A 13365-nucleotide genomic window follows, 5' to 3' on the forward strand; every position below is an offset into this window, starting at 1 on the left:
TTATGGCGTTCTGCACCTCCCTTGAGGTCCAAACAGTGGCCTCCCTAACCGCCTATGCTACAAGCTCCTTTAGCAAACACTCCCTTATTTCAACGGTACTGGTTATACAAAATGTAGTTAATGGTTAGTACATTATCTTTCATTGAAGCCATAAACTGCTAACTGGGCCCCCTTAGCTGTCATAAAACCACCTATGGCCAAATTTGCAGATGTCTTTGGTCGCTTTGAGGCATTCTGCATCGCTGTTTTTATCTATGTTCTTGGATACATACAGATGGCTGCATCACAAAACGTTGAGACCTATGCCTCTGCCCAGATATTTTACTCCGCAGGATCAACTGGACTACAGATATTACAACAAGTATTCATTGCAGATAGTAGTAATCTGCTGAACAGAGCAATATTTGCTAATCTTCCGGATATACCCTTTTTATTTACCGTTTGGCTTGGACCGATGATTGCGTCTTGGGTGCTCAAGCAACTCAATTGGAGGTGGGGATATGGCATGTGGGCTGTACTTCTGCCGTCAGCATTCCTCCCCTTGGCTCTATCATTATACATCAACCAGAGGAAGGCCCAGAAATTGAACCTGTTAAAGTCCAAACCATGGAAGGGTAAAGGGTTGAAGAAGATCCTTCGCAGCGCATGGTTTGAGTTGGATGTGTTTGGTCTGATTTTACTATCTGCGGCGGTGACGTTGATTCTTGTCCCCCTGACTTTGGCTGCCCATGCAAAGGATACCTGGCGGAATGGAGGTATCATTGCCATGATTGTTATCGGAGGCGTATGCTTGATAGCATATCCATTCTGGGAGACATCCAAACGCCTTGCTCCGCACCCCTTGCTATCATTGGGCCTCCTTCGCCAGAGATCAGCCCTCGCTGGATGTGCATTGGCTTTCTTCTATTTTAGTATGGTTCCTCTTCATAGCATAACCTCTATTCTGGTTTAAAACTTACTAACACTCTTTACCAATAGTGGCTTTTTATTTCTCTGTTCAGCCTTATTTCTACTCTTACCTGCAAGTGGTGCAAGGAAAACCTGTTGTCACTGCGGGGAGAATCACCCAAACCTTCTCTTTCATGTCCACAATTGCAGCCCTCGTCGTCTCCTTCATGATCAAATACTCAAAAAGATATCGTCCGTTTGTTACTTTCGGCTGTGTCGTTTACATCCTCGGACTGGCCTTGATGCTGCTCACTCACAAGTCTGGAAAGTCCACGCTGCAAATTCTTGTCGTCCAATCCATTATTGGTCTAGGTGGTGGACTCGTTAATGTCCCCGTTCAACTTGGTGTACAAGCTTCGGCAAATCACCAACAGGTAGCTGCAGCTACTGCTATGTTTCTCACTGCCCTCGAAATGGGCGGAGCTGTGGGGTCTGCTGTATCGGGTGCCATCTGGACTAGTTATTTACCACACAAACTAGTGAAATATCTCCCAGATGAAACAAAGGGAGAAGCCACTGAAATCTTCGGAAAGTTGACCAAAGCCCTATCATACCCAATGGGCTCGCCAACTAGGGATGCCATCATTCGCTCTTATGAAGAAACTATGCAGATTCTCTTGACCATTGCCCTTTGCGCTTGCATACCTTTGATCCCTTTGAGCTTGCTCATGAAGAACTATGAGCTTGATAAGGCATGTCCTCTTTGCTTATTCTTGCTTCTCTTTAATGTTCGAACAGAATTTCTAACATTCTTTTCTGCTTTTAAGGTCGATCAAAGAGTCAAGGGTAAATTGATAGGAAACATTGGTGATAGCGAGGATGCATCTCCTATAACCCCACAGTTAAGTGCATTCCCTCCCCCTAACCTGAGCCCGACGAAACGGCGCTCCCAACACCATCTCCGGCCTTGAAAAGGCTGTGTTTTTCTCCCTATTCCCGCAAAATTTTTTGTCTTAGCATTGGTGGGGACTACTCTTCCATCAAACTTTATGATTTATACTCGTGTATGAGTGAAGAGCGAAAGCAAATCATCCTGTGATTATTAAGATAAATAACCTCCATACCAGTGAGCAGACCGGATACTTGATATTTTCATGACCATTTGTTGCATCCTGCTCTTCACATGTTTTTTTTTTGGGCATTTCCGGTGTTCTATTATATTTGGCTATTTATTGAAATCAGATAGACATATGTATATAGACCATATTAGGGCTACCCGAAGTGTAGTATATGCACCATTTACGATCTTAGACTCATCATTACTTTCTGCAGAGGTTGGATGTTTCTACTTACTACAGAATAAAGGAAGGATGCAGTATTGGACAAGAGAGGAGGCTCTATATTGTGTGGAGATAAGGTCCTAAAGTACAAATCCTAGGCTTTCAGCCTGGTATTGTTTTAAATCTCTTTTGCCAACTCAGATCTTCTTAAACCTAAGGGGTTGGTTAGGTAGTGAAGGGTACAGATCTTTCCTTTTCTCAGGGGAAAGCAGTATACCATTCTCATCCAGCCATATGTCATCCAATGACACACTGTATGTACTAAAGATTCTGGCAATGATCGATCGACTCATAGCCCAAGCAACACTATCGATGTAAAGACACTGATTAGTATTCGATGCCTATCAGGAAAGGAAGTCTGTCAGTGGTATCTTACTTCATTCCAGTACACATCCTCGCTCCAGAGCCGAAAGGCCAAAATGAACGCTGCATCTGGCGGTATTCGTCAGATTTTGGGGAGATTTCCCATCTCTCTGGCTTCCACTTCTCCGGGTCTGGGTACGGGTTAGGGTCTTGGTGAAGAGTGTATGATTGAGATGCGATATTGGTCTGTAGAGCGTCAATGTTAGCTATGTTTGAGAGACCGTGAGTATGAATTGAATGATCATGACATACTCCGGGTTCTATCATGAATCCCATCACAGTTAGGGCTTCATCGTCTTTCACTACTCTTGGCAGCTGTATCGGAATTGGTGGGTTTGTGCGTAGTGTCTCTTTGAGGACACAGTTTAAGTACGAAAGCTTTTGCAGGGTCGAGAGGTCTGGATGTTCCCCAGGCTTGATGCCCGCCTCATGAAGCTCCTGACGGAGTTTTTCTTGACTAGCTTCATTTTCAGGGTGGGAGAGCCGCCAAAGCATAGCACCAAGAAAATCGTTCGTCGTCCGAGTACCTTGTATGATGCCACGTTTCAGTATTGTTTAATTGGTCTATCAAAGAACTTGTATAAGTATTTCCTTGGGGGCTTACCAGCAATGAAATGATCCAAGCAATCGCTAGCAATATATCTTTGGTCGGGTATTTCAGGACTAGGCCCTTCACTATGGAAAAGTCCCACAAGACGACTAAGATGTGTGGTGGGCGATCCATTTGTTTCACTTGCCTTTTGTTTGGCTTTGTTCGATAGAGCGGCCTCTACCTGTCTCATTCCAAACTCTGCCATCGCTGATTTCTCAGGAAAAAAAGCACGAATTCGTGAAATAGCCCCTGTCGAGGTAAGTGTCAAAATAAGGCAGAAAGGATTAGACTGTGGAAATGCACTGACTTGGGTATAGCGTTGCTATTGCCTCTAATGCGGTAGTGTTAGATGCACTTGTTCTAGGAACAAGTTCGGACATTATGTCTCTTGACCCTTTATCTGCCAGGAGTCTAATGTTGTGTTCATTCCCATATACCAAGCGAATCATGATATCACCAGTGAGCCATGTTATCCATTCCAACCCGTTTGTCACCCTAGACGGTGAGCTGGAGGTTTCATTCTCGATCCTTTCCATGAATTGGTTAATGTATGTCCTGAAAATTGCTTGGTGGGCTGACCCTGCGACAACCGAGGCAGAATACAAGCCGAAAACATGTCTTCGCCGAGAAAAGTGAAGATCACTATTGAGTGTGCTGACTAGGTTTTCGGAGTTATATTGGCGCAGAGTTGATAGTAAGACACCCCCATTCAACCCGCGTGGGCCATGGTAAATTGTCCGCAACGCATCTGGATGACAAACCGATACACTATTCGGCGCTATCCTGACAACGGGCCCATATTTTAGGTGTAGTTTATGGATAGTCTCCCAAACCCGACCAGAGTCTACACCTTTGGTGATCAGTAATTAGAAAGAAAAGTGTGACTTAACCCATGAAAGTGAATAACACGAACCTCTCAGAACATTATACTGGATCCATAAGTTGCTGAACTTGGCAAGGTTCGGCCCTGGAATAGGTGACCAGATATTCTGAGCAATGCGTTTGGTGGCCGTTAACATAATCCAGACTCCCCAAGGCAGAAATAAAGCTACTAGAAGTCTTAGAAGATCAAAGCTGGAGCCAGAGCAGATCATAAGTAAAGGGTTAGTGAAATGAGCCGTTATTTGTGATGAAGAATACCATAGATCCGGAATGTAAAAATGGGAGGATGAATAATTGGGCATCACTGATAAGGTAGTGTCAATTGTAAGCAGTATATGTACTCAAATACATCATAGTATATATGATGGGACATTGGATAGTTTCCAGTTGGAAATATCTAACATGCTGAATAGCTGAGGCCAGAAATTATATCTTTCTTTCCCATGTCCCAGACCAGGAGAGTAGAGGTATCAGTTCGGAGTGCAGCATTTCGGCCTCCGAGGGTCCCGCAATATACATAAATCTCTCCGTTTATTTTCCAGATATGATATAACAATCGCTTGTTGATACGCGTTTTCGCCAGATCAAAAAGGGAGGGAAAAATTGCACTAACCAGATTCGTCTATTTTCTGGAGAAACGGCCCGTGCATTTGGAATCACGTGCTGAGCTTTTTTCAACTCCTCTTCTTCCTCGACGGGTATAAAAGAAGAACAAGAAGAACAAGACAGAAGGACCACACACTGAAGGATGTTGGGGTTGGCAAGGGACGTTTTCTCGAGCCTGACACGGGAAGACGGGGGCGAGCGGCTAGTCTGGTCGTTAATACGATCGCCTTGAAATAGCCTCATTCAGCCACAGTCACTGCCCATGAGGCTCAGCCCGCCCTCTTTCAGCCTCACGAAGGAGCCCAAGCGGAGGCTGAAAATGGATGACTAGATATCTACCCCTCTCCCATGTTGGCGTTGCTGCCTATAAAAGGCGGGAAATCCTGCAGAGTGGATGTGATATTCACTAAATGTCACAAATCTTTCCATTTTTCCTTCATAACTACTCTTCGTTACTCAAATTTCTCTGTCCAAGTATAACTAGTAGACAATATGGCTACTAGTTCTAGTGACGACGGTTTTGAGATTATCGACGGCCAGCAGATTCCATTTCGGCCTACTAGCGCTGGCACGTTCACGATAGAAGAGAATCTGACGCAAGAGCCGATACTGAGCATATACTCCATTCCCAACAGGGATTCTATGATCGTCTCCATCCAGCCTCCTCTCAAGCCAGAGAACGATGTCCCACATGTTCCTTGCGACATCGTTCTTGTGATTGATATCTCCGGGAGTATGAATTCCGCAGCTCCCATACCGACTGGTGAGAGAGGCGGCGAGGACACTGGTCTGAGCATCTTGGACTTGACGAAGCATGCCGCCAAGACAATCATCGAAACACTCAATGAAAAGGATAGGCTTGCAGTGGTTACTTTCTGCACGGAGGTTAATGTAAGGACGATAGAATCTTCTCCAGTAAGTTTAGCTAGTGCTAACTATCTACTGTCATATAGGTTGCCTTTGAACTTGATTCCATGAATAAAGAGAACAAATCAACTGTGTTGGGTGCCATTGACAAGCTTTACGGCAAGAGCTCAACCAATTTATGGCATGGGATGAAAAAAGGCCTCAACATCCTCGCCACGAATCCTGCCCAGGGGAAGATACAGTCTCTGCTTGTCTTGACGGATGGTGCGTATCCCTCCGTTTTTACTTTTGTCCTGCTCTCCGAAACTAATTATTCTTTCTAGGTGCTCCCAACCATATGTGTCCTGCTCAAGGATATGTTCCCAAATTACGCCAGACACTATTGGACCACCATAACTTAACAGGAACCTTACCATTGATCCATACATTCGGCTTTGGGTACTACCTCCGCTCACCACTGTTACAGTCCATTGCTGAAATCGGCGGTGGAACCTTCGCTTTTATCCCGGATGCTGGTATGATTGGTATGTATAGCTTGGTCTAGTGATCTTAATAGGAATGTAACTAATGATGGACATAGGAACTGTGTTTGTCCATGCTGTTGCAAATTTATATTCAACATTTACACCACAGGCACAACTTATTCTCCAGGACGATCCTTCGTCAGAGCTAAGTGTGGATTCAGGAAGCAGACCTGGCTTGGAACTAGAGACGCCAGCTGGCAATGAAATATTACTGAGGCTAGGAAGCCTTCAATATGGCCAGTCACGGGATATTATTATCCATCACAGTAAAGTATTGAATAATCGCGCAGTCACTATACGAGGCAAACTTGTTTATGCCGTTGGTGGTGAGACAAAGGAGATCCAGGTGCATAAGGTGATCAACATCGACGAAGTCTCAGTACCTCGGGCTGTGAGCGACTACCATTATATGCGCTCAAGGCTTTGTACACTTCTAAGGATTTTCCATCCACTTGAGGATACAGCAGAGAACTTCCGATTCCCTTTGACTGGCATCGAAGACATGCGAAAGAAACTAGAAAGGCTGGCTACTGAAATCAAAGGTCTCGATCACTCTGATGATTACAACCGGAGCCTTATTGAAGATATCGCTGGTGAATTACCGCATGGACAAATAGGCATGGCGTTGTCATCCGCGGAATTCTACCACCGTTGGGGTGAGCACTACCGTAAGCATCACCTAAGTTTCTCAATTATTCTTGACTCTACTAATATTTCCTGAAAGTCCTCTCAATCCTCAATGCACATGTAAACCAAATGTGCAATAGCTTCAAAGATCCAGGCCCATTGATGTACGGCAAGGCTTCTCCTCTGTTCTGTAATTGTCGGACCGAGCTAGATGGAGTGTTTGACAACTTACCACCTCCTAAGCCATTACGACCGTCATCCTCAGGAGCACCTTACCGTCCAGTACGTATGTCTCAATACAACCGATCCAGCGGACCTTGCTTTACAGGAGACTGCCATATCCGAATCTCCAGCAAGGAAAGTGAGGTTATCAATGCTACCATTTCTCTTGAGAATCTTCGTCCCGGCATGTCAGTATGGACTCCACACGGACCGCGGGAAGTCAGGGCTGTCCTTCAGACTAGCGTGAACCACATCGACATCTGCAGAATCGGCACACTCCAGATCACGCCATGGCATCCAATGCGAATTCAAAATGCATGGGAGTTCCCTTTTAATATAACCAAAGAACATCTTCAATCCTTTTCCGGAGACATCTATTCAGTGTTGCTTGAGCCTGATTCTAACCCTGAGGCACATGCCATTATGGTAGAGGACCACATTTGTGTCACTTTGGGTCATGGAATCTTGACTGGAGAAGATATACGCGCCCATGAGCTATTTGGTGACTACCAGCGGGTTTCAAGGAAGCTGGAATTGCTTCCAAAACTTCCTAATGGGCTGCTACATAGCATCGGAGTCGAGCGGTCGCCTGAGTCAGGTCGCATATGCGGATTCATCGGACGGGGCCGCTTTCTCAAAGCCCTTGATGTACCCTGCAAAATTGAGGGAGATCGCCAATGTGGTGGAAGCTATGTTAAGGTTACTGTTTAGTGTGTCCCACTGTTGTGCTTGTTAGCTAAAGGCTGCTAAGCCGTTTTAGGAAATATACTTCATTGGCTATTTGCACCCCCCCTGGAGCGTTTGAAGACTTTCGACTCTCAAATATAACGATCATGCAAAGGATTGGAATCAATTTCTAAAGACTATGAGTTATAAAGGTACTGGAAAGGTTTTGATGTATTTATCCGTGGGGTATCAGGGTTATAACTGAAATAAATCAGTTCTCGGTCTTCGGAGTTTCGACAATAGAATAACTAGGCAAGAATGCGGCTGAAACACGTCCGGCTTCTTGCAAGGTATATATTAGCCACTGTGAAACGATGTACTTTAACTAGTTTGCCATGCTTTTGGCTCAAGTTACACCAAGAGCGTAACTAATCGAGATATGGTTCTTCAATAAACATAAATATATCCTGATTACCTAGTGAAATAATGTTCTAAATATAACAAATGCGGTTGCCGCTGCAGACTGCTGATGATAAACTATGAACAAGAACGCAAATTTTGAGACATTATAAGTAACATGAGTGAAGGATTGTGACTAGATGGGAGAGGTATATTTTTAGTTCGTCTTTTTTTTTTTTTAGGGCGAGCATGGGTATCATGCTTCACGGTCGAGGCTCTGGGCCTTGCACATTTCAAAGTATCGGCCCTTCCGCCTCAATAACTCTTGGTGGGTACCTTGTTCCACAATCTTGCCAGCTTCGAGCACGAAAATTGCATCACAGTCTTGGACGGTGCTGAGTCGATGAGCAACGGCAATAGTAGTTCGGCCTCTCTTGGCGTGTTCCAGGGCAGCTTGGACAACACGTTCACTTTCGGTGTCAAGGGCACTGGTGGCTTCATCAAGGAAGAGAAAGTCTGGGTTTCGAAGTAAGGCCCTTGCAGTGGCGAGACGCTGCCTTTGGCCTCCACTGAATGAAAGGCCGCGGGATCCGGCTTCGGTATTGTAGCCTTCCGGAAGAGAAATTATGAAGTCATGGATATTTGCGTCCTTGCAGGCTTGGTGAATTTCTTCATCAGGAACATCTCGGGTAACACCGAGAAGGATGTTTTCCCGAATTGTACCTTGGTACAGCGTGGTCTCTTGGGACACAAGGCTGGCGGTTTCACGGTATTTGGTCACATCAATATCGGTCAATGGTTTTCCGTTAATCAGGATATCTCCAGAGGTGACGTCGTAGAAACGTTCGAGAAGAGCAATCATAGTTGTCTTTCCACATCCGGATGGCCCTACAAGACCGACATTCTGGCCGTGACGGATATTTAGGTTAATTTTCCGAAGGACAGGCTGGTCAGGACGAGTGGGATAGCTGAATGATACGTTTCTGAACTCCACGGCCACATCTGAATCCTCCGTAGATGCAGGTTCTTCACCAGTTGAACCATTGATCGGAGCGACCTGTCCTCGAAGATGTATGATATGATTTGCAGCAGCATGAGCTTTGGTAGTATCTAAAATGGGCAAGTCAGTTTATCATTTTCAAATCAGTTCGCGGGAAGAAGCTTACTCATTGTGAAGCCAAAAATGAATCCGGCAGCCTGTCCGCCAAAAATCACCGCGATGAAAATGACAAAAAACTGCTGGGCATCGTATTCGCCATATGACATCAACCTTCCACCATACCAGAATGCCAGCGCCATAGCTATTGATAACGTCAGTAAAGAACAACAATTAGATGCGTACTGTAGGTAGACAGAGGAGACTTACCGGCGGTGTCGACACTATCCGAGAAGCCGAAGAATATCATCGCAATGGCAGTGTATTTGAGAGATCTAGCCACTGGCCTTTTCAGTCTATCGCCGTAGTTGTTATATACGGTAGACTCCAATGTCAAAGATGAAACAGTACGAATGGAGTTGACGGCCTCGGAGGCAAATCGCGCGCTCTCCAAGTATAGTTTGGCGTTCTTATCCTGGGCCTGCATCTCCATTCTCATACGGATGAAGCCAGCCAGGAAGAGAGGAGGGAGACACCCGAATAGAGAGACAAGAGCTAATTTCCAGCCGGTAACAAGGGCTAAGAGGGAAACAGCGAGAAGGCTGACAATAACGATTAGGATGAGGCCAATGTTGGACGAGAGAAGATCCTGCAAGTTCTGAGGGTCAGTTGATAGGCGTGCAGTAAGGCTGCCAGAGGAATTAGCAGGTTTATCAAAGTATGCAATATCCTGCGAGATCATGGCTTTGAAGTACTCGCTGCGGTAGAACTTTGAGGAGCGGAAGGCGGCAACTGTCAAGAAAAACCCGATTGACGCATACGTCAGGAGAATACAGAGTGCAAGGACGAAGAACATCAATGCCCAGAAATCCCCTTTCTCCTGCCACTGATCTCTCGGTAGCTGGAATGTAGTCACAATTCTAGAAAAGAGAATGGCTTGGGCTGGGAATGCACCGCCACTGACGACGGAGGCAATGCCTCCTAGAAGGAAGAAGAGCCAATGACGTCGTTGTTCGTAGAATATAATCAGAAGGCATTTGAACAGGGAGAATTTTCGAGCTACATCCTCCGACTCGGCAGCAACTTCGTGGGGAACTTTGCTGTGAGTTGATTTGGTAGTTGCATGCTTCTCCAAAATCTCGGCTGGTTGTGTATCAGTTTCCTTATCGGTATCGGAAGAAGAATCGTCACTTGCAAGAGAGAGGCTTTGAGCATTAACCAAACTCCAGTATTGCCCCTTTGTATCTAGGAGCGACTCGTGAGTTCCCTGTTCGATAACTTGACCTTTGTTCATGACAATGATGTTATCCGCCTTCTTGACAGTCGAAAGCTTGTGGGCAATGAGCACTGTTGTTCGGGACTGAGAAACTTTATCTAGAGCAGCTTGAACAATAGCTTCAGCGGTAGGATCCAGAGCGGAAGTTGCCTCGTCCAGCAATAAGATAGGTGGGTTAGAGATGATGCTACGTGCAATGGCGACTCTCTGTCGTTGACCGCCACTGAGAAGGCTTCCTCTCTCGCCGACAATAGTATCGTACCCCTTGGGGAATCCTTGGATGAAGTCGTCTGCATTAGACTCAATGCAGGCTTGTCTAACGAGCTCTCTCTTTTTCTCCTCGTCCATCTGAGCTATTTCATCGGGCGGCAGTCCATAGAGCACATTAGTGTAGATAGTGTCGTTGAATAATACTGGTTCCTATATGGACGTTAGGACACTAACTTGCGGTTTTATTTTGGAAGGGAGCAGGGATGCATACCTGTTGAACCAGGCCAATCTGGCGTCTAAGCCACCCAACGTTCAGATCCTTAATGTCTACGCCATCCAAAGTGATAGAACCACTGGCGGGATCATACCACCTCTCGAGGAGTCCAATGATTGTGCTCTTACCACTGCCGCTAGCCCCGACAAGAGCAGTGACCTTACGAGCGGGTATCTTCAAATTGACTCCATCTAGGACCCTTATGGTAGGTCGGGCGGGGTACGAGAAAACTGCGTTAGAAAGTTCCAAGTCACCTTTGACACTGCTGGGCTTCAGGCCCTCGGCGCTGAGCGAATCAATTTCTGGCACCCTGTTAATCATGTTGAGAACATCGTTGGCAGCAGCACCGGCCTTAGTGAACTCTCCTAGAGTAGGTGCAATCATGGTGAGAGATGAAGTGCCGATTACAATAGAGAACAAGACCCTAGCACATCGTTTAATATCAAAACCGTATAGGAAGCAAACATATATGGGGTGGCATACGTGAGAATGTCTCCTCCACTTCCGATCTTTCCCTGAAGCAAAAGCTTAATACCGTACCAAAAGGCCAAGGCATAGGCACAGTACATGATGAAGAATTCCGAGCTGTACTGTATGCCGAGAACGGGACCTTTCTTGACACCAAACCCCTTGGCAGCCTCAAGATGGTTATCATACTTCTTGCTTAGACGGTCTCCGGCACCAAAGGCAACAACAACACGGATACTGCCTAATGTTTCTTCGACGAGACCTCCAGCCTTGGAATATATGTCCAGTATTTTTGCTTCAAGTTTAGCGTCCAGGGCAACAGTAATGCCGACAAGCGTGACAGCAGTGGGTATTGAGGTGGCCACGGGAAGTGTCAGCCTCCAGCTCTGAGTAAAGGCAACAACAAAGGCGGATATCAGCATGGCAACACCCTGGCAGCAGGTACCTACTTTCTCAGACATGCCTGTCTGGATGAGGTTTGCATTATTCGAGATACGAGTTGCAACAGAGCCTGGCGTATAGGTGTCAAAGTAGGCCATCTCCTGGCGTAAAATGGCGCGGATATACTGCAGACGCAGCTTCCGGACGCTTCTTATGGCAGTAATATTGAAGCAGATGGTATGGATGTAGACGAGCTTGTTTGTGGACATCAGCAGCGCCCCTTGATGAGACTTGAGAAGGAGAAAAATACTTACAGCAAACTTTCCGATGAAGAGATAAACAAACCAGAGCCTAATTCGAATATGTTAAAATACGTTCTCCGGTATCACCATGCAAAGAAATAGCCTACTCACGCATTCTTTGATATCTGGGCCCTGAAGTCGTCTCCGGAGATCTTGCCAACGCCAAAGTCATTGAAGATATTGACAAACTTGCCAAAGATGATAGTCATAAGAGGCAAAGCCTACGATAGGGTCAGCTGGCGTCTTCAAGAGTAGCTATAATATAGAGATTGAAAACTTACAGTGCCCGATGCCACGGCAGCGAAGAAACCGCAGATGCGAAGAACTACATCTATCGGCTCACACCAAGCCCATAATTTCTAGATAAAACGGGAACCAAACATGATTTAGCTGCTGCTGGCCTAATTGTATATCAATTGATAGCAGATATGCTTACCACATAGGCACTGAAGCCCTGCTGGGGAGCTTCCTGCTTCTGCTGCTCTGCGTCTGGGACGTCGACTATGCCGTCTGCCTCTTTCTTGGGAGCTTCCTCGCCGAGGGAGCCAGCTTCAGTCGGCGCCGTTGTATCCAGGCCAGCTTCGCCGTCCCGCAGGACTGGCGTGACCGGCTTTGGCTCCTCAGTCATGATCCTCTCTCTCTCCGTCTCTCTCTCTCTTTGTGTGTGTTTGTGTGCGGTGGATAAGTTAGTTGGATGCTGGATTTAGCTAGTTATGAGAGCGGAGGCCGTCTGTTTCTAAATCTAGTTGAATAACGTCTATATCTCGACAGACGCCATCGACAACAACGACGACAGCATCAACAACGGACCAGCAGCCGGCTTCACCAGGCGAGTGCGGCTCTGATATAAATGAATAAATGAGAGACACGAAGCTTCAGCAGCCAGTGGTGTTCAGCGTCAGAAGAAACGAAATGCCAATAATCGCCCAGTCCGAGGCACCAGGCAGCCACCTGGCGTCTCTTTATAAGTTATAGGACGTTGACGAATTCTTCCTTCTTCCCTGTCTCTGTTTTGGCTGCGTCTCGACCTGGGCTGACCAAGACCAAGGGCTCGTATAGTTTATAGTTGACAACGGCGAAACGATGCGCGAGGCCTCCGAGCCAAACGTCGAGAACAGCAGCAAAGCGGCCAACTTGGCGGACAACCAGCAACCATGAACGCAGGGCTATGGCGGACGCCGCGGGCGCCGGGAGGCTTCGCCAAGTGAGGGCTCCAGTCGGGATGGGGTGCAAATAGACATACAGCTGGGTCCGGATGGCATCTTGCTGGCCTTCGTCTGCTTCACCGTCCTGGTTATCCTTTGCGCTTTTCTCACCTGGACTGGCCACGCGAGCTCTCGGGCTTCGCAGTGGCGGTCGGGACGGTTAGACCTCGCAGGATC

General features: G+C 46.5%; 4 protein-coding genes across 5 annotated transcripts; 2 read left to right on the forward strand and 2 right to left on the reverse strand.

Annotated features, from left to right (window-relative positions):
* Positions 1–193: 193 nt before the first annotated feature.
* Positions 194–1859, forward strand: TERG_04949 (siderophore iron transporter mirC; the record flags this gene model as incomplete). The annotated part of the gene is made up of 2 exons (XM_047748347.1): positions 194–911; positions 979–1859. 2 exons carry the CDS (start codon positions 194–196, stop codon positions 1857–1859), a joined length of 1599 nt encoding a protein of 532 aa, XP_047604327.1.
* A 741-nt stretch (positions 1860–2600) lies between these two features.
* TERG_04950 (uncharacterized protein) lies at positions 2601–4367 on the reverse strand (the record flags this gene model as incomplete). Its single annotated transcript, XM_047748348.1, has 4 exons — positions 2601–3118; positions 3196–3432; positions 3491–4033; positions 4097–4367. 4 exons carry the CDS (start codon positions 4365–4367, stop codon positions 2601–2603), a joined length of 1569 nt encoding a protein of 522 aa, XP_047604328.1.
* Positions 4368–6105: 1738 nt separating this feature from the next.
* Positions 6106–7622, forward strand: TERG_04951 (uncharacterized protein; the record flags this gene model as incomplete). Of its 2 annotated transcripts, XM_003234310.2 has the most annotated exons (2): positions 6106–6730; positions 6787–7622. In XM_003234310.2, the coding sequence occupies 2 exons, from the start codon at positions 6106–6108 to the stop codon at positions 7620–7622; spliced, it is 1461 nt and encodes a 486-aa protein (XP_003234358.2). The 2 variants fall into 2 exon arrangements, with proteins under 2 accessions (XP_003234358.2, XP_047606456.1); XM_047749892.1 differs by lacking the exon at positions 6106–6730 and having other exon boundaries at positions 6819–7622.
* Positions 7623–9289: 1667 nt separating this feature from the next.
* TERG_04952 (uncharacterized protein) lies at positions 9290–11950 on the reverse strand (the record flags this gene model as incomplete). The annotated part of the gene is made up of 3 exons (XM_003234311.2): positions 9290–10768; positions 10830–11256; positions 11316–11950. The coding sequence occupies 3 exons, from the start codon at positions 11948–11950 to the stop codon at positions 9290–9292; spliced, it is 2541 nt and encodes an 846-aa protein (XP_003234359.2).
* Positions 11951–13365: the final 1415 nt, after the last annotated feature.

The sequence above is a fragment of the Trichophyton rubrum genome, assembly GCF_000151425.1.
Source record: "Trichophyton rubrum CBS 118892 genomic scaffold supercont2.5, whole genome shotgun sequence".
Taxonomy (NCBI): domain Eukaryota; kingdom Fungi; phylum Ascomycota; class Eurotiomycetes; order Onygenales; family Arthrodermataceae; genus Trichophyton; species Trichophyton rubrum.